The sequence below is a fragment of the Gadus macrocephalus genome, chromosome 1 (genome assembly GCF_031168955.1).
Source record: "Gadus macrocephalus chromosome 1, ASM3116895v1".
In the NCBI taxonomy this organism is placed as follows: domain Eukaryota; kingdom Metazoa; phylum Chordata; class Actinopteri; order Gadiformes; family Gadidae; genus Gadus; species Gadus macrocephalus.
In genome coordinates, this window is record NC_082382.1 from 2,604,752 (window position 1) to 2,625,652 (window position 20,901).

General features: G+C 46.5%; 2 protein-coding genes across 2 annotated transcripts; one reads left to right on the top strand and one right to left on the bottom strand.

The window, feature by feature from the left end:
- Positions 1–352: 352 nt before the first annotated feature.
- LOC132465638 (bridging integrator 2-like) lies at positions 353–7,000 on the bottom strand. The gene is made up of 13 exons (XM_060062334.1): positions 6,501–7,000; positions 5,660–5,740; positions 4,810–4,864; positions 4,264–4,358; positions 4,067–4,162; positions 3,826–3,933; positions 3,575–3,660; positions 3,013–3,088; positions 2,815–2,897; positions 1,806–2,388; positions 1,299–1,721; positions 968–1,063; positions 353–786 (listed from the first exon to the last, which is right to left on the bottom strand). Exons 1-13 carry the CDS (start codon positions 6,594–6,596, stop codon positions 742–744), a joined length of 1,923 nt encoding a protein of 640 aa, XP_059918317.1. The 5' UTR covers positions 6,597–7,000; the 3' UTR covers positions 353–741.
- A 1,086-nt stretch (positions 7,001–8,086) lies between these two features.
- txnrd3 (thioredoxin reductase 3) lies at positions 8,087–19,301 on the top strand. The gene is made up of 16 exons (XM_060062342.1): positions 8,087–8,527; positions 8,876–8,936; positions 9,224–9,333; positions 9,591–9,698; positions 9,795–9,867; positions 9,955–10,074; positions 10,310–10,452; positions 10,636–10,751; positions 11,159–11,384; positions 12,004–12,096; positions 12,620–12,696; positions 14,124–14,280; positions 14,557–14,664; positions 15,332–15,427; positions 18,092–18,226; positions 18,369–19,301. Exons 1-16 carry the CDS (start codon positions 8,411–8,413, stop codon positions 18,429–18,431), a joined length of 1,803 nt encoding a protein of 600 aa, XP_059918325.1. The 5' UTR covers positions 8,087–8,410; the 3' UTR covers positions 18,432–19,301.
- The last annotated feature ends 1,600 nt before the right edge of the window (positions 19,302–20,901 follow it).

Here is a 20,901-nt window from a genome sequence, read left to right on the forward strand (position 1 = left end):
GACAGGGAATGGGTTAACCTAGAGATTGTTACTGCTTTGCACTTGGTTATATGAACATCCTTACTGTACCGGCAGCGATATTGTTTCACCTGACAAATGTACTTATTGGAAGTTTCTTAGGATAAAAGCGTCTGATGAATAAGTTTAGGAGCACCACATTGCTCGAATTGTTCTTTAAAAAAGCGACTCTGTAATGGAACTAAGCATAGAACATACAGCGTTCTCCTTCCCTTTAAGGTCCAGTGAGTATAATTTAGCAGCACCTAGCAGTGAGGTTGCTGATACTGAATACCCTCCCTCCCCCACCACCTCTTTGCAGAGGGCATTATTCATGCTATGTACTAAGGTGATAAACATTGTTTTCCCAGCCTAATTGGGCTTTACTTTATTAAGACACGTTAAGAAAAGACATCTGGAGTATAAAAACAGCTTACTTACATTCACAGCATTAAGGTTGAAAAAGAAATACTGCATTGACACACACACACACAAAACATTTGTTCATGTTTAAGACCGTAAGCAAATATAGAAAGAATCTTCTGAAATGAGACACCAGCATCAGCGGCTGAGCATGGGAGGAGCCCAGGAGGGACGCGTTGCTCTCTGGTCCAAACATGTGGCTCCACTCTGCCCTGTTTGCGTGTGAATCCCAGTGCTCCATGGGAGGAGGACAGGGTTGTTGTGTTGCCTCATCGAGAGCCTTGGCCAACAAACTCCTCTGACAGACCCCAGAGTGCGCCGCTACGTCCCTGCATCCAGCTCTCTGACCTCCTTAAGCACGCCTTCCTGCTTGACAAAGCATAAACAACACCAGAGAGATGGATCAGCAACAGGGCAGAAGACCAAACACACGCTGTGAGTGATATGGAGGTCGTGCTTTGTGTATTTCCTATCCATGATAGTTTTTAGATTAACACAGTTCTAATGTTGTTATCAATGTTTGTAGAGCGCTGTAATTACAAAGTACATCTGGAACGTCGGCGGTTGGCCCGGCCACGTCCTCCTGCGGCTGCGCAAGCACGCCTTCTCCTCCTGAACTCGACTGACTCGCTGCTGCCCCCCCCTGGTGGAGATCAACAAGTGCGTCAACCAAAATACTGAATGGGGAGACATTTCATCCAACACAAATTTAATGATATTAAAATATCTAATGGAAATAAAACATAATTTAATCATAATTTAATTAAAAGTATAACCGGATCTTAGAGTGGTACTGCTTCTAAGAAATAGTTTTCCCCAAACATATCCTTACTTTTATATTCTCATTAATATTGATATTACTTCATACTTAATCTTACCTTGCAAAGGGAGTCTGAGGGCTGGGGGGAGTCCTTTTCTGATATTTCCTTCTTTGCCTCCAACTCTTCCTTCCCTGCCTCTGCCTTCTCTGCCTCCACCTCTTCCTTCGCTGCCTCTGCCTCCACCTTCGCTGCCTCTGCCTCCACCTCTTCCTTCGCTGCCTCCACCTCTTCCTTCGCTGCCTCTACCTCTTCCTTCGCTGCCTCCACCTTCTCTGCCTCCACCTCTTGCTTCTCTGCCTCCACCTCTTGCTTCTCTGCCTCCACCTCTTGCTTCTCAGCCTCCACCTCTTGCTTCTCAGCCTCCACCTCTTGCTTCTCAGCCTCCACCTCTTGCTTCTCAGCCTCCACCTCTTGCTTCTCAGCCTCCACCTCTTGCTTCTCAGCCTCCACCTTCTCAGCCTCCACCTCCTGCTTCTCAACCTCTTGCTTCTCTGCCTCAACCTCTTGCTTCTCTGCCTCAACCTCTTGCTTCTCTGCCTCAACCTCTTGCTTCTCTGCCTCAACCTCTTGCTTCTCTGCCTCAACCTCTTGCTTCTCTGCCTCAACCTCTTGCTTCTCTGCCTCTGCCCCTGCCTTGCCGCGGGAGTCTGACCGTCGATCTGCGGCCCCAAAGGAGGTGCGGGGAGTAGGAACGGGGGGGGCCTTGGCCTTGGCTTCTCTCACAGGCGGGAGGGGAGGGGCCACATCCTGCCCCGCCCCCTCTGGCGTGGGTCCACCCACCCCGGAGTCATCCGATTGGCTGGAGCCGAGTTCCGGCAGATCCGCCTCTGCCGCCGTGCGGTCCGGGCTCCGCCTCTCCGAGCCACTCTCCCCGTCGCACGCCGACTGGCGCTTGGGCGTGTCCGAGCACTCGGAGCCGAGGTCGTCCAGCTCGGACACGGAGGAGGAGGAGGAGGGGGGGTCTTTGGAGGCGGAGCCGGCAGCGTTGTCCCAGTTGAGGGGTTCCTGCGAGGGTGTGTGTGTGTTGGGGGCCGGGGCATCCGGGCCGGTGGGGCGCTGGGAGACGTGGTCGCTGGGGAAGGCCGTGTTGCAGGGGATGGGGTTGGAGATGACGATGGACTTCCTCTTCTTGGACTTGGAGCTGGAGCTGTTGGAGGAGGAGCAGGGCGATGAGTAGCCCCCACCAGAATCAATCACATGCCACTCGTGATGAGCATTTACATTCCTCAGAAAACTATTAAAAATAATAATAATTAACAAAATAAAAAAAACGAAGAGGAAATATGATGGCAGATTTAAAGGGTTACGCCTCGGTATTAGTTTCAAAATGACTCAATTTCAGCCCAATTCAAAGTGGGGGTTTTAACTACATGTGGTCCTGGCCATTGAGCACACACTCGGATGCAGGTCAGTTGTGGCTCATTTGCGCAGTATTTCTGGAAGGTGATTATCATATCAGGATTATGATTCAGGGTTAATTTGATCGTAATATCAAATTAGGAACACATAATTTTTAGAGTAGGACTTTCCCTCATTATCCACACATCGGAGACTATTATTAGAGGGCACTCACCTGTTCAGGCCCTTGATGATGAAGGCTTTCCCCGAATACTGAGTCTCCAGTTTCTTCATCACGTTGTACAGCTCATGGTTCAACTGGAATTCAAGGGTACAGAGTTTAAAGTATAGAGGGTTTACAGCCTATGTACACATAAAAGGACATTGAAATACATGCCTTTCTTCTGAATATGAACAAGCTGCGTATATTTACCAGACTCATTTCCTTATAGAAGACATCCCGGAGGTTCGATATATTCTGGAAGACGGTTACGTAACAACCTATTCGGCTACAAGACAGAGTAGAATCATGGAATCAAAGACTCTTTTAGTGACCTGACCAGTGGATTTTATATTTTGAAATAAGAGTTGGCCAGTGATTCACCATTACACAATTGGTTTGCATATTTCTCCAATACTAGGTTAAAGTACTAAAAAGTTTGGTATAAAGCACAATGTTGCGTCTGACTCTGATAACATGCTCATCGTGTATTTAGCCCTATTGAGGAGTCACTGGATTTTGCAGATGATCTGCTCTTTGAAGGAATGTAAGCAGTAGTTATCTCTAGAGGATCAGATGAAAATATATTGTTCAGTGGTATTAGAGAAGTTCAAAAAACGAGACTTACGTATGCAACTATGGTTCTATGAATTCTGGATGACGGCCAGAGCCAGCATTAAGCACTGCCTCTGGCAGTCAGTAAGAATGAAATAGAACAGCTCAATATGTGCTACTGAAGAAGCATGTGTATGTGTACATGGCTGCTCCACCATACCTCTGATAGAGAACAGGCAGCTCCTCTCTCAGCTCTTTGTTTAGTTCCTCAAAAACGTTCTGTGCTTTGTTGAACTCGTCCTCTGCCTGCACAGTAAGACAAAGTTAGACACAGTTCAGAGACGCCCGTTCATAGACGCCCGTTCAGAGACGCCCGTTCAGAGACGCCCGCTCAGAACCACAGCAACAAAAAGGCCACTTAGCGGCCTGGCAGGGTTAATTTCCCATGTGCTTCAGGGCCCTTTCCAGTACCTTGGCCATCTTGCCGTCGTCCTTCTTCTTGGCTCCCTGCAGCGCCTCCAGGTGGTGACGCGCCGAGTCGTAATCCACCAGCTTGCGTCCGCGCTTCCCCACTCGTTCCTGAAGAGACGGAGTACCAAGAAACAATTAGTAGAAATGATTAGAAATTAAATTATTAGTATTTTAACATTTGATTAGAATCTTTACAAAAAGGAACAAGGTATCCAGAATTCCAAAATATGTCTTTGTTCACCTTGACCTCGGGGAATTGCGCGGTGTAGTTCTCCATAGTGCGCACAATCTGATCCGACATCTTCTCCTCGTAGTCGTTCCACATCAAGTCCTCTTTCTACACAGTTTCACACATTACAGTCACCTCATTTAGCTCAAAGCAAACAAAGACACACTATTGATCAAGTTCTGCATCTGTAGATGGACAGAAAGCCGTACTTCAATGATGTCGGAGAGGTCTTCTCCGCCGTTCCAATCAGACTCATAGACATCCTTCAGCGTCTGGGAGAGACGTTTAGATGACTCGTGTATTGCTACAAAACACAAGCAACACAAGACATTTTGAAGTCCTCCTAAACTCGTTATAGCCTAAGTGCACCACTTGCGGTTAGAGTCAGCTCCAAATCACAGCTGTGTTGGCAAAAACAGCCCAGTGACGTCTTCATGGATCATGGCTGGGCTTGTGGCCGCTAATGACACGCTCCACAGCCTTTTACCACTGCATCCACTCTGAAGCATTCTTCCAAAGGTGCTTGTTCTTCTCCATGGCCATGAGATTAGGGTTAGATCGATTTACTAAAGATACTATCTGAAACACAATCCCCAACTCACTTCCCTTTTTCATCCAGCCTCTAACTTGGCATTGAGGGTAGAGGTTTCACAGAAATGTGGACACCAGAACAAAGCGTCTTAGTCAGCATATATTATTATAAACTAGTAGGGCATGCACAACGGAGACTAGAAGACAATACAACGCAGTCCTACCTTTCACAGCTGTGAAGTAAGCGCGGACATCCTTGGTTAACCTGACACCGTCCGCCTGTGTGCAGAACAAACACAAAATGATAGGATGGGACCGCTGATCGAATCAGGTGCATCGTCATATTCAACCCATCCCAATAATCCGGTCCGTCAATGAGCTAGGGTCCAGGTGGATGGTTTGAGTCTGCATTTGATTCTTATCTGTAGTTCATTATTGTTTTCACTTCTCTGTAATGATATTCAGGCTTCAAGCCACTGAAAAGTGGAGCTATATTGGATTTCCTCCAACACTTCTTTCTGGGACAGCACTGGAGTAAGTCATCATAAAGGCATTCGTTTGCGTATGAATGAAAGCAGGGCAATGTTGTTGTTGTTGTGGTGGTGAAGTGACACTTCCTGAAGATCTAGATACATGTTCAGATGTCCTGTGAAGAGAGCAAACGCCTTGCTTCCTGTGCCCTGGTCTTTCACTCTAAAACCATCTGAATCAGCATGAATAGGAGTAGTTAACTCAAAGAAGCCAATTCATAGTTTGGCCCTGAATCAGCATAGCAACCCACTTAAACTGATTTATAGAGCCCAGAGAAATCTAATATGTGGCTGTTCGCAACTTTAGCTGGATAATTCTCCTTCACCACAAAGGGTATTAAAATGGAATAACTATTTTCTGCTGACTTAGATAAGGGTAAATCAGACCCAAACTCACAGAAAGTAACACGGTATAGCTTACAAGTATACATTCAAGAAAGCAATAATTCTAGTGTACATGGGTCTGTAAGTTTGGGCTATGGCTTGCGTCATACGGTGTGAGTGGAGACTAGTCTAAGATGGAGGTAGTCTGCGACTCATTCACCTGCTGCTTGCTGAGGTTCTGGGAGCACTGCTCAAACTGCTCATCCTTGGTCTCCATCGTTTTCCCCAGTTTCTGGAGGACCTTTAAAAACCAGATGGAGCACACAAACAATGAAGTAACATGACAATATGTAGGCCTACTGGCATATTTGACTTGAACTGCTGGTGCTGCGACACACCATATGTATTAAGACATATGAGGCAGCTCATTCCAACAGTTAAACGGGCCACTGAGTGTTGAGCCGACTGTTCTGATGACTTGAATAAACTCGGAGTTAACTACGAAGTAGATTCGCAGCGGCCAAGTCGTTACAGCAAAGGAGGGGGGAAGTAGACCTCGTCTCAGGAAGTAACAGCTTTGTTTCCACCAACAGAGTCACATTTTGATAGCGCTGTACACCATTAGATGAGGGGGAAAGAGTACATCAACTAACATACAGCTCTGCATTACTAGTCCAAATCAAATCCTTACACTTTCACACTGTCGCAACTTGCTTTCATAGCCACAGCTCAATTAAACCTGGAACAAATATTAAAGATAAGCTGCTGCCCAAATAAACTAGGACAGCATGCAGTTACCGTGTTTCATATGGATTATTTTACATGTGCCGTTGCGGCGGGTTACAGTTTATTGATCTATCTTTACTTGATACCGATCAGATTTGATTATTTAAACGAGTTTGGGCCACTTTGTCCCCTCTCATCGAGATGTCTGAACCCGAACCCATTCTGTCCGCTTTCAATAATGATAACCCCAGGACGGAGCTGGTATGAAGTAGATGGACATTATGTAGTAGATGGGTATGAAGTAGACGGCTTAATACGGGACATTAGTCGCTTACCTTCTCTTGAGCTCGGTTCAGGGACTTCTGGACCCGTTTGGCCAGGATCCCGGCTCCAGCCTGGAGGTTCTGACCCGTCTTCTGGTTGTCTGCCATCGTGATCTTCTCTCAAACTCCAAGCAACTTGTGAAACTTGCCCACTTGTAAGGTCTGCGATGTGTGTGTGTCACAGCAGGGAGGAGGAGGGACCACGCTGAACACGGTGTCATCAAGCCACGCACCCAGACTGAGCCTCACCTAGACCCCCCGGGGTGTTTTGTTCCGAGACGCGCCCCAAAGTGGGGCTGACGTCATCATCCTCATCATCATCATCATCATCATCATCATCACCATCATCATCACCACCGGTGAATTCTTCTCGAGTTGGAACTTGCTGGAGTTGTTGTACGATTGTTGTTGTTTCAGCTGTTTCGGTTGGGATTTAGGATTCGGGGTGGGATTTAGAATTGATCGAAAAAAAACCTGTTGGATTATCTTCTTGGGTCATTGCCATTCGGTTTCTCAATAGATCAGCCCTAACGTGATCTGTTCATAAAGGGAACAGAAAGATTGAAGAGAAACCAATGCGCATATTACCCCACGGCGCCCCCTGCTGTGAGCCTCTAGTGAATGAATTATGAATGAGTGTAAAGTCATTTAACAATTATACAGCTCTAGGCATATTTGATAATTTGGTTTAATTTTACTAACCACCAGGCCTACTATTTAGCAATTGATGGACACTTTTATTCGAAGTAATTACAATTGTCATCAGGGCGTTGGGATGGACCTGAAAACCTTTCGGTTGGGAATACCCATTTACTAGTCTTCCCTTTGTATTCCTCTGTTTCTTCCTTACCAAAGACATTTGTGTTATGTTTTTGTGAGATCGCCTTAAAATGCCCCAATAAGTTGATCAATGATGCATACACTGGTGAGACAGGAGAGCGCCTCGACTGCCTGCAGAACCCCTTGATGCCAGCAGAGGTCGCCGCCTCGCACCATTTCCCTCCAATATCTGGAGTCATCTTCTACAAACCAAATGTGCCAGAATTTTTTTGAACTACGAACTGTCATGGTTCCTCGTCATTAGGAGCACTTAATTATCACGATGGTAAAACACCGTTTTTAGTAATAAATCCATAGAATGGGCAGACAATATTTGACAGTGAGTTCACAACAGTGTACTCTCTCTCTCTAATGGACTAGAGAGAGAGAGAGAGAGAGAGAGAGAGAGAGAGAGAGAGAGAGAGAGAGAGACACACACACACACACACACACACACACACACACACACACACACACACACACACACACACACACACACACACACACACACACACACACAGACAGACAGACAGACAGACAGACAGACAGACAGACAGACAGACAGACAGACAGACAGACAGACAGACAGATAGAGGAGGATAATATTATTTTTATTTGAAACTTGAAACACTGAAAACAATTCACACAAACTCGTTACAGAGGGAATGGTCCACTGTGTAATCTACTCGAGTAAAAAGGTGGTAGAGGTTATACAAGGTGGGCGCGGTTATCCTCCGATTGGCGGGGTTATCCACAGGTGGGCGGGGTTATTCCACAGCGGAGGCGGAAACGCGGCACGTGATGATCCACAAATCGAGCGCTCTCAGAGGAAAGACGTATAACCCGCTGCAATTCCCGCGGTTCAGAGACCAGTCCTCTTCCGTGTGACAGCGCTGAACGCACCGTTAGCAACTGCAAGCTACACTCACTCCTCGGGAAACACCCGAACGATAGTCAACAGCGTTTTCTGTCACGAAGTGCAGGTTGTCGTGACCAGGAGAAGCTCTCGCGTTAGTAACTTATCCGTTGAAGCTCCCAGGAGAAGTTCTCGCGGTAGTAGTTCCAGTGTTGAAGCTCTCAGGGGGCAGACGAACAAAGTAGAAATGCCTCCCGTCGAGAAGGACGCGGGGAAGACCGGACTCAAAACCCGAATACAGGAGCTCATCGAGTCCAACCAGGTGGTGGTGTTCAGCAAGAGCTACTGTCCGTTCTGCGTGAAGGTAAGCCTGTGGAGGGGAGGCTGTTTTACTGTGTTTCTGCCAGCCTGTACACTCCTCTCCCAGAAGGGCTGGGTCTACATGCTGTGTCTTCTTGCTGGGTCTACTTGCTGGGTCTAATGCTGCGCCTCCTCAGCGGTACTTTACAGCCCTACTGACATAGAGCTAATATAGTAACTAAGACCTGAGTCAGTGTTCAGCTTAGCTGGTGAACTGAACTTTCCATTTCCTGATTGTGAGTCTTAATTAACTAGAAAGCCGGGTTCTGTACCTGTCCTGCTGGGGAAAGGTCACTTGAAGTTAGAGATAACGTATTAACGTTACGGTAATAAACCATGACTCTCTCCACAGGTCAAAGACTTGTTCAAAGACCTGGACGTGAAGTGCAATGTGGTGGAGCTGGACCTCGTTGGTGAGAAAGGGTTGAATGAGTCTCAAAGGGCTGAGAAACTGCTTACATAGGCTATCACAATTAATATTCTATATCAGCTTTAGTGATGGTATAGAGTTAAGCCTGCCTTCACATTAAAGATCCTACAAACATTAGTCACCCTTTGACTATATGTGAGGGCAACAGGCTGAGTCCTCTTCAACTTGTGTCCCACTAATTGGGCACCATTCAGAGACCTTTAACTATTGTACCAGTGTGCTGTTCTGTTCCTTCATGGTCACTCTTGCTGTTTGTTTCCTCTGATCCAGACGAAGGCACCAACTACCAGGAGCTGTTGGTGGAGATGACCGGGCAGAAGACTGTGCCCAACGTCTTCATCAACAAGACTCACGTAGGAGGCTGGGATAAAACTAAGCAGGTAGGAGGGACCACGGGCCTCAGCCATGGCTCGGCATAATCAGAAGCTCGTTCAGACGTCAGGGAAGAGGTTTGCTGAAAGTAGCATTCTGAGCTCCATTCCAAAGCCTTCTCTCGTTTGCATAAAGACAGACCGTCTAATACGCCTCCTTTTCTAAAATAAATCAAACGGATCATCGTAGCGCTGGCAGGTTGCCTAACGGAGGCGGTGTGTGCAGACAGTAAACCCTGGTGCCCCCCCCCCCCCCCCCCCGCCAGGCCCACACTGACGGCCTGCTGCAGCAGCTGCTCAACCCCGATGCAGAAACCTACGACTACGACCTCATTGTCATCGGAGGGGGCTCTGGGGGCCTGGCCTGCTCCAAGGTGTGCGCCAACATGACACGGTTTTAAAATGATACACTGTGTGTTCTAACATGACACTGTGTGTTTTAACATGACACCCGGTGTGTCTCCTAACAGGAAGCAGCCACTCTGGGGAAGAAGGTGATGGTTCTGGACTACGTGGTGCCCACCCCCAAAGGGACCACCTGGGGTGAGAACGCCAGCCCCTGCGCTACACTCTGCGTCCCGCCCTGTGTGGCGTGTAGCTCGTTTTAATCCCTCTGTATTTGGGGCACAGGTCTCGGGGGTACGTGTGTCAACGTGGGCTGCATCCCCAAGAAGCTGATGCACCAGACGGCCCTGCTCGGCACGGCCATGCAGGACGCCCGCAAGTATGGCTGGGAGTTTGACGAGAGCGGTAAGCAGCTGAGCCCTGGAGGCACACCCTCTGCTCGGTTGGGTTTGATGAGAGACGTGTGGTCGAAACCAAGATGTAGCAACAAGGGTTTCTGTTTCTTCCTCTCTTATACTAGGCTGATTTTAAAATGGTTCAATAAGAGAACATGATTCTAAAACTAAATGGGGAAAGAGGAGATGGCAGTTGATGCAGCAGGCTTCAGACAGGGTAATAATAAACCCCCTCTCTTGCCCAGTGAAACACAACTGGGAGATCATGAAGGAGGCCATCAACAACTACATCGGCTCGCTCAACTGGGGCTACCGGGTGGCCCTCAGGGACAAGAATGTTAACTATGTCAACGCCTACGCAGAGTTTGTCGAGCCACACAAAATAAAGGTACCAGTCCAGTTGATTTCACCTCGCGTAAACCTTACACCAACATTTCACAGGAATGGGAGTCCGTTGATGTGATTAGAGGCATGCAGTCTGGCTGCTTTGTAGTGTTGTGAGACTCACAAATTACATTTTTGTCTGTGGGTGCGGTCTGATGGTTTCCTTGTGTGTTTAATCATCTGCTAGGCCACAACAAAGCGTGGGAAGGAGACCATGCACACGGCGGCCCGGTTCGTGCTGGCCACCGGCGAGAGGCCGCGCTACCTGGGCATCCCCGGGGACAAGGAGTTCTGCATCACCAGGTACGGCCTCCGCCCTCCGTCACTGCTCCCCCGGGCAGCCAATCACAGCTCTGGCGTTGCGCTGTGCACCTGTGGGCCAATCAGGGGCAGTTCTGTCTACACAGCGCTATCTGCGACTCTGCCCTGGTGTTGGTCATTACCCTGCTCAGTCGGCAAACAATACGAAAATGACAAAGGGGTTATCTTAAATGTTCATGTGTTTTGCCCAGTTGGCTTTATTTGAGGGTTATCATTTCCAAATTTTCCGATCAGTCATAGATTGTTTTTATTATTACTCAATGTATTCCTCTGAGACATCCTTTCAAACCGGTATTTTGGTTTGGCCTTCAGGGTTTTAACCAGATGGTTGATTGTGTTACTGTGACGGCGCCTCCTGAGACTCTGGATCTGTGTGGTTCTCCCCTCAGTGACGACCTGTTCTCCCTGCCCTACTGCCCGGGGAAGACCCTGCTGATAGGGGCGTCCTACGTGGCGCTGGAGTGCGCAGGCTTCCTGGCGGGGCTGGGCCTTGACGTCACGGTCATGGTGCGCTCCATCCTGCTGCGTGGCTTCGACCAGGAAATGGCCAACCGCGCCGGAGAGCACATGGAGGAGCACGGTGTCAAGTTCCTCCGCAAATACGTGCCTGTCAAGGTGTGTGGGGATGTGTGTGTGGGGGTGGGGGTGGGTGTCGTCCGTAGGCTAATAGTGGAGAGCAGACACGCAACCTTTTGCAAATTTGTCTTCAGTAGAGCCTAGTTAATAAAATTCCGCTGGTTTCACACGTATTTCTGTAAATCGATGACGTTGGCATATCAACCTTGACATCTCTTTAGCCTGGTGTCCAGATGGTTATCCCTCTGCTTATGTACTAGCAACATGCATTTCCGGAAGTGGGTCAATCATTGCTTGGTCCAGTTGGATGTGGCAAACTCTGAGCTGTATGTTAATGTTAAATCTCTCTTTTTGAAGGAAGCTGTGGTAGTGCGAGGTCACACGAGGGCACCTCTTCTGAATGTGTCATGAATGCTGTCAGCCAGTGTTTCTGATTTCTAAGAGATACGATTGAAGGCACATCTAGCGCTGTTAATCATGCTGTGATTAACGTGATCTTATCTGACCTGATCTCGACACCAAACAGAAGTGAGCCTTTCCATCAGGGGTCAGATCGGGTGATTCGGGCCGAGGAAGAAAACCCTGTCTGCCTTGTCTGGTGGTATTGAACGTTGCGATTGGACTGGGGTGGGGCTGACGTGTGTGTGTGTGTGTATAGGTGGAGGAGCTGGAAGCAGGGACTCCAGGAAGGCTCAGGGTCACCGCCAAGTCCACGGAGAGCGATGAGCTCCTGGAGGGAGAGTACAACACGGTATGTCCACCACCACCCCTCACTCTCTATATCTGACCTCGAGGATTTACTACCCCGTCTGTGAGCTCAGATATGGGTTTTTGAAAGAGGCTCCATCTAGAGGTTAAATAGCGATGATAACATCGGTGTGAAACCCTCCAAATGCAGTTGGTGCAACCGTATGGCAACTGCACACCTAAAGGCTAATATTACAGATTTGAATAAAGCCAACAGTGTCATATCCAGCCATGTCAAAGGCAGATCAAATGTAACTTGCTATTGTCAACTGACCGGTTTGTATGCAGTCTGTCAAGTTTTGATCGACACCATGGCATTTTGTTGGCATGTTAGCAAGACGGATTACGACATTTTTCTACAATATTTTTTGGTCTTTGCATGCAACTTGACCTCCACGTCTGACTTATTCATAACAAGACTAGTTATGATTATGTGTAGCAATCTGTCCTGCCATCATGTCAACACAAAGCCTCTACACACATTACTGAATGTGAGGAACTCATCCGAGGAACTTCCTTGATCCCAGGTTCTGATCGCCGTAGGACGAGATGCCTGCACTGACAAGATCGGGCTGGCCCAGGCCGGGGTCAAAGTCAACCCAAAGTGAGTGCCCCTGCCTTTGGTTTCTAAGCTCCGCCCGCCCCTGCTGCAGCTGCTCCCTGTAACGCGTACGCTGGCCCTTTAAGTTCCGCACCATCACTATGATTCAGCACTTTCTCCTCCCGGGGCCCCCAGCGGGCGGTGTGTTTGTCATTAGCCTGAAGGGTTTATCGCCTTCAACGGCGGTGTTTGTTTTTTGTTGTGTGCGGGGAAGTTGGTAATAAGAAATTATTTGAAGTCAGCCACTTAATTATAATGAACAATGGTTGATGTATTGTCATCATCCAATGGATTTACCACTTTATAAAACATTCAGTCTCCAGTTGTCAAGGAAGTTGCAAAGGTGTGTGTGTGTGTGTGTGTGTGTATACACATGGTGGTGACATTGCGGTGGTATGTTGGCAGTTATGGCAACACTAACTCGAGAGAGAACTCGATGCTGTACTTTCTTAACAAATGCGTGTTTGTGTTGGGATGATACTCTTTATTTTTCATTCATGTTTAGTTCACTATGGGCTCGGTGCTGCCTGAAGCCCAGTATAGACTGGTCTTGGAGTCATGTGCTCCGGTCTCATGACTATAGCAGTGTTTCCAGGGTGATGAAGGTCAGCCAGCTGGGGGGGGGCTCCACTGGGTTGAGAGACCATCACCAGCGGTGCCATGTAAACCCTTGACCTCAAAGTTTTATATCTGCCTTTGACCCACAAAGCAACATTCGTCTTACCCACTGTTGGCTATGGGGTTTGAATGAAAACCTTGGTCCTACTGATCAGTGTGTTCATGGAGAGACCAGTTCTCTCTTCTGACCCAGGCCTACAACACAGCCTGTAGGTTTAGTTTCTAAATCAATCCATTTAGAAACTAAATGGATTGATGATACATGTAAGTAAATGATGGGATACTTTCATTTTTGATTGTAGGCACACATCACTATAATGTTTTGTACCGGTTTTAAATGCGTGCATGAATATTGGTTATTAGGTAACTTGCTCTGTCCATGTAAATAAAGGCTTGGATGATGCCGGCTAACGACAAGAGGCTAACGCAATTAGGTAGTTAAAAATATATGTCTTCAGTCCTCTGCAATTAAGCTCTAGAGGAGAAGCTGTTCTTCAGTCTAGCATGAGACTGCTTCATCAGTAGACCGGTTCCCCCTATAAAGAAACGGCTGGCTATTCAGATCAGAGGGGCTGATGGGCTCGCTGTTAGAAGCCTCTCGAAGCACACATCACCACTGGTGTAAGCAATGGCCATTATGGCTTTTTATAACTAGATGGATGGATAACAACTTTATTAATCCCCCAGAGGGGAAATTCCTTTGTAACAGCCCAGCAGCAGTGGAAAACGAGTACTAATGAAAACAAAAATAGACTCCAAGGTAAATGATAAAGTAAAGACAAACAGGGCAATAAACGGTCTCCTCTCTCCAGGAACGGGAAGGTCCCCGTGGACGACGAGGAGCAGACCAACGTGCCTTACATCTACGCCATCGGCGACATCCTGGAGGGCAAGTGGGAGCTGACGCCCGTGGCCATCCAGGCCGGCAAGCTGCTGGCACGGCGCCTCTACGCCGGGGCCTCCCTCAAGGTACACGCAGGCACTCCAGCACCACGCACACTTCCGTTCGCGTATGTGCACGTGTGCTCGAACGTGAACACGCATGTGCGCGCACATCAAGTGCCCGCGTGTGCGCGTACATCAAGTGCGTGTTAATGGGTACATGCTTGTATGCTTGGGCGTTTGTTTGCTTGCGCACAGACCGACTGTACCGACACTCGAGTGCCCTAAATGTAATGCTTGCACGTGCACTTCCGACTTCAAGTGTGGTTCTGGTTCTGAAAGTGCCCTGCCCTCTGGTTCCAGTGCGACTACGTCAACGTGCCCACCACGGTGTTCACGCCGCTGGAGTACGGGTGCTGCGGCCGGTCAGAGGAGAAGGCCATCGAGATGTACGGAGAGGAGAACCTGGAGGTGAGCATCTCAGCGAGGAACACCCGGCCACGCTGAATAATGCAGGCCGCTGGCGTCGGGTTCACGCTGCCTTCAATGGAGGATATCCATGGAGGATATCCTTGCTCAGCATGACTGGCGATCCGATAGAGCTAAGAATGACTTGCACATTTACCTGAATCAAATGCACGGCCTGAGCCTCTTTCCTCTCCCTGTTGAATAAAACATGGGTTTGATGGAGGTGCTGCTGTTTAATTATATTTCAATTAAATGTTATTTGTATAGCCCACCGGTACAGTCTCATAGGGAAGAAAAAGAAAAAAAATACTTGGAATGCAGAGGGGTCTCCCTCCTCACAGGGACGGGCAGGAGGGCAATGGGTGCAGTAATTGACGGACAGACTCGGTGCTGGCCGTTAACCATCAGGAGATTCCAGGCATCCAATTGCAGTCGTCGCAACACACTAGAACAGACAGAATAATGAGTTAGAAAAGGGTAGTGCATACTGGTGTAGACTGCTGCTAATTTAGTATCGTCACAAACAAGCACGAACAAACGCGCATCGGTACAATCAGAAATGGAAACATTACCATGATTAGACAGACACGGACATATATCATCCATGCATTTGGTATCATTTCCGAGTTCCGTTTATGTTTTGTGCTTCAATGCTGTGTCCCGTTTGTAGATCTACCATTCTCTCTTCTGGCCCCTGGAGTTCACCGTGGCCAACAGAGATAACAACAAGTGCTACTCAAAGATCATCTGCAATAAGCTGGACAATGTAAGCTCCCCACTATACACACCGCTGCCTTGGTTACCTCTTGACCGTTTGGAGTCTGACGTTGGGACTCGATGTCATTGGTGGAAATTAGAGATGCTCCGATTGATCGAACGTTGATCATGGTCGACCGATATTGGCTTAAATAGCGTGATCGGAGAACCCCTAAAACGCAGTTCAAAAAAGCCGATAATTTGACGTAAATTACTTGTGCAGCTTTCTTTTATTTATTTTTTTCAATTCGGAACTTGCCAATGGCAACATGTGTTCTCCCTTCTACAACATTTTGCTACACTGCCAGGATTTTAAGGGGTCACTGTAAAGATGGCAAAGGAGGCTGCCTAACATTCAGTGTCATTTACGAAGCACTTTCTTGCATAGCTCAGTATGCTCGCAGGCACATTTCTGTACCGTAAATACAGCAGTATGCGCACAGGCACATTTCAGTATCGTATATGACACATCCTGCGGAGGCTTTGAACGAGTTGAGCTACATTTTTCAGTCACGGGTAATCCAAAGGGAGAAAAAAAAAAAAAAAGAGGCTATTGGAACAGAAACTGGTGCTTGCAGCCTATCCAGATTGTGTATCAAAGATATTCCCAATTTCCCTGCCATTCTGTGATCGGCAATCGGATCATGATTTTAGTGATCGGTGATCGGGCCCTAAAATGCTGATCGGAGCATCTTTACTGGAAATTCTCAGGGCTTTTCTGGATTCTTCAGCAGCTGTCATGTAATTGTTAATGTTTCTCTCTGTATCCCTTAAATTAAGATATTATGGTTGATGTTTACTCCATTATTAACTGTATAATATAGATGGGATGCATCTTGAATGCAGTTGATTTCTCTGGCAGACAGTGGCAATCTGTATCATTCTGACATTTGTGTTGGACAATACGTTTCCTAGTGGTTCAGTGGTCAGTTAGGATTGTGATATTCGAAACAAGCAACGCGTGTTTGTGTGACCGCTAGAGCTTTCAATCTTCCTCTAATCCCATTCAAATTTCCTTCTTTTTTTATTATATTGAAATTAGAGCTGTCAGTTAAACGCGTTATTAACGACGTTAACGCAAACCAATTTTAACGACGTTAATTTTTTAACGCGCGATTAACTCAAATTATTATTTAACAATTATTATTATTTTTTTTTTTTTTTTTGGGCTGAAAACAAAGAAGCAGAAGCCTGACTACTTTGTATGTTCATCGTTTAATTGCATTATAGGCTTTTTTTTTGTATCGTCCTGTTTTGATCAATAAAAAAACATTTGCACAAGGCAAGCCGATGCACTTCTCATGTTGATAAGAGCATTAAAATGAGAAAAATGTATGGGACCAAAAATTCAAGGGATATTTAGCATAGAAATTTTTTTTTAGGATTAATCGTGAGTTAACTATGGCATTAATGCGATTAATCGTGATTAAATATTTTAATCACTTGACAGCCCTAATTGAAATATATTCAAATTTGTTCTGCTCAAATTGAGCCACTTATTAATATTTTCCATGAACCAATACATTATATACTCAGGCTTATGTAGGGTAATGCCACTATTAAACGTTCTGTTCCCTAGAGGGCATTCTACAAACAAAATAGTTCTTTCTTGCCCATAGGCACAAAAGGAAAGTAAAAAAAACGGATGTATTCTAGCCAGAGAATACGTCAGTTTAACCAATCACATTCGGTTATCTTTATCCTAGTCACCATAGACTATAAAAGTTGTAAGATGTGGTGGAGCTAACAACCTATTAACGTTTCTACTGCATCCATAGTGGTAAACAACCATCATAGACCAATACTTGGACATATATATAGTTATTGATCATTCTCTCGATGGCGCTACAAGTGAATGTTTAATGGAACTGTCACGCCAAATTTGTACCGGGTGCCAAATTTGTACCGGGCACGTCATCCATACGTAATCCATTCCAAACCTGCCTGGCAACAGATGATCGCGTCGTCCGTTGCCTGGCAACGGACGATCGCGTCGAATGACGTGAAAGGTTCACGAACATTCGCAAACCTTCTATCTAGCGATCCGTTAACTGTATTGTGCTATTTCGTCCTTGACCCGCTTTAAACACTCAGTTTACTAGCTAAATTTGATTAAACAATTCAATACAATACAAATATAATGTAAAAACGAGTGTTATCTAGCGATCCGTTAACTGTATTATGTTATTCCGTCTTTGGCAACATGAGCGCGAATGTTTTTTGAAACCTGCCCGGCAACGGACAACCCTTACGTAATCAGCTGTCCGTTGCCTGGCAACGGACAGCTGATGACGTGCCCGGTACAAATTTGGCACCTGGTACAAATTTGGCGTGACAGAACCGCAGTACCTGAATGTCGGTGGTTTTGATGTCATGAAGTCGTGCAGTTGTATGGCAGCAGCTTTGTTTTGGTTACCATCTTTCCATGAAAAGTGTGACTATTTTAGCTATAGAACAGAGAAACTAAAGAATTGTATTTCCACATGTGTTTAGGCCAAGGCGAAACAGGAGAGATTTGCATGTTAGCCACCACATTTATACAAATATTTAAAAAAATACACATTTATATAGTCATTTCAGCAGTCGAATAGCATCCATTATTTGACTATTGGCTTTCTATTGTACTGCTGAGATGCGTTCCCACAGCCCTAGTGACTGCTAACTCTGTGCCTAGGAGCGGGTGATCGGGTTCCACTACCTGGGTCCGAACGCCGGGGAGGTGACGCAGGGCTACGGTGTGGCCATCAAGTGTGGCGTCACCAAGGAGCAGCTGGACAACACCATCGGGATCCACCCCACCTGTGCTGAAGTGAGACTTAGAACCGGCGGTCATCGCTAGACAATGCGACCAGTCACTCATCAGATTTGCATTATTAGGTTTTCCCTATGTTTTTGTTACTTCAGTTGATTTCTAACGGTGTGTCTGTCTCTGTGCTTCTTTCTGTTTGAAGATGTTCACCACGTTGGACGTGACCAAGAGTTCCGGGGGCGACATCGCCCAGGCCGGTTGCTGAGGTTAAACCCTGCTAGTTCAGTGCCGCTGCCCTCACCTTTTAACTCTCTCCTGCACACGGCTTCCCATCAGCCATCTTGGCTAACCACAGGCCACGCCTCCTTCTACACAGGCCAATAGTATCCCCTGAGGGTCGCTCAGACACTAAGGGGCTGACCGTCCTTGCGTGGGGGATGATTTACCAAACGGCAGGTAGGATGGTGGTCTGTGTGTGGCTGAGAGTGGTCAGGAGTGGAGGTCTACATCGGTGAGGGCAGCCTCCTGAACAGCGGGGTTACTCTGCTTCCTGTTGGGTCCTCCCATGTCTCCTCCCAGAAGAGCACCACACACTGTGTGTGGGGCTGGTTTATGAAGTCCTGGCCTGTAACCTCTACGGAGGGGGGCGAGGACCGATGTCCTTCTGAGGGGAACACGAGGGGGCCTCATGTCTTCGTCCAATAGGTGATCAGAATGAACAAATGGTGTCGGGCTCCAGGTTGATTTTGTATCCTGAAATGGAGTGCTTGTTTAATTTATCTTGATAAACGTCCAGAAGGCATTTGTTAGTTGCAAATACGCCGTTTTTAGAACTACTGTTTGATTTGGCTCTGAACCCATGCCGGGTTCATCTCGACTTCTCAGTGTCAACTGAGAAGGTTGAACTTGCTTTTTGTTTTGTTTCTTTTTTTTGTTTACAGACGTCATTCAAATGTTTTCAAGCCTTGGATGTGCTTCATCAGAGCACTTTAAACTGAATTTAAACAATGAAGTTGAATCCCAGTGTGTTCTGACTGTCGCCCATCTGATGATAACTTGGTTTGTCCGTCTGTTTACTTCATGCTGGTCTTGGTTTTTCTCACTATGTCTGAATAAAGTATGTATCCAATCTTCATTCTTACCTGTGTCTGCTCTTTTTACATTGTTTGGATCGTTTAAACGCCTGAAATACTGCGGTGTTTCACCACTGTAGAGAATTCTCCTTCAAAAAACGAAATAAAAGATGTATGGCCTTGAGCGGTTGGACGTTATTTAATAGATGGGTCATGTAAGGATGGACAGTGCAGATTTGATTTGACACCAGCCTTCCTCCCTGTTGCATCCACAATAATGGAGGAGAAGGCCGTATCTGAAAGGTTCTTGCTGTTGTGAAACCGTCAGTTGGAGGTCATCCAACCGCTAAGTTCTGTGTTAACTCTAGCGTGTCCGGTTGCAGAACATCGTCATGGAGCTACACAGCTCAGATGTGGTAACTTGCCACCCGTGTGTTGTTGGTACAGCTGTGGTCATAGCCTCTTCATGAGGCACCATTCATCTACATGCGCTCTTATTAAAGGATAAATGGGATGGAGTGTTTTCTTTTCTTTTTTTACTTGCAGGTACTGTGGATCAAAATGGTTCAGGACAAAAGGGCTGTTTTGCATGGCACAGACATCTGGCTGCGTTTCTATTCGGGGAGAGGGTCCTTTCTCAGATGAGCCGTGTTCACCATCAATGGCCTCCTCTGGTGTGAAGCTTTTGTTTGGTTTCCGGGCCTCTGATGTATTATGGCAATCACCTGCCTGCCATGACAACTCATGCTGATGAATTTATTATGTTTCCTGTTTTTATGTAGGAAATGTTTGGGGAAACAACAGAGGGGCTTTAAGTTATAAGAACTTGGAGTATTTAAAAACTAAACTGAAACGGAAGAAATCACAGTTCAACCAATTAGAATGTAGGAGCCGGCTCTGATTACCTAATTTTCGTTCTGTCCTTGGGGGGAATACCATCACATGTCAAGTCATTCCTTTGGTCACAATGACTTGCTGGTTTTAACATGCATCTTATCTCTGATCCTTATCTCCAATGACTGTTAGTCAATTCATGTAGCAGCCATATTTGTAGTCCCTTAATGGAATAAATCAACCTCTTGTAGGACTAATCATTTTAACAGGATGGGGAAAAAGTGACTGAACAAGCAGATTTACTTTTTTATGCTTTATTTGAATAAAAGAGTATTGATTGTTTTAACAAAATCAATTTAAATTTCGTAACATTTATTGGAAATGTCCTTCTGGGATACAAAGCTGTATTTTAACAGCCAACATAATATTCTCCCTAGTAGCATAATCTACAATCAAAGATAACTGCCTTGATTCGGAATAAGACAAAATATAATTATTATCCAAGTGTAGGTAATGTTATTTTTGCAATGAACCTTCCCAAAACGGTTGAATGATTGTGAATCAGATTGTTGCAAAGCTCAAATTCAAGTAGGCCTCATAAAAAAACAGCAAAGCTTCCGACCTCTGACCTGGATGTAGCTGAACGTGAGCCTTCACTGCTTTGCCTGGCTGGTCATTCAAAAAGGTCATAATTACACTGAGACCCAAAGCAGGGTACTAGCTCGTCCAGTCCCAGAGAAGACCCTGAAACAGGCTGGACATGACCTCCATGTCCAACAACCCTCCGTTTGGATCAGTGGCTGGTTTTAAACCTCCGTACCCTGCAGA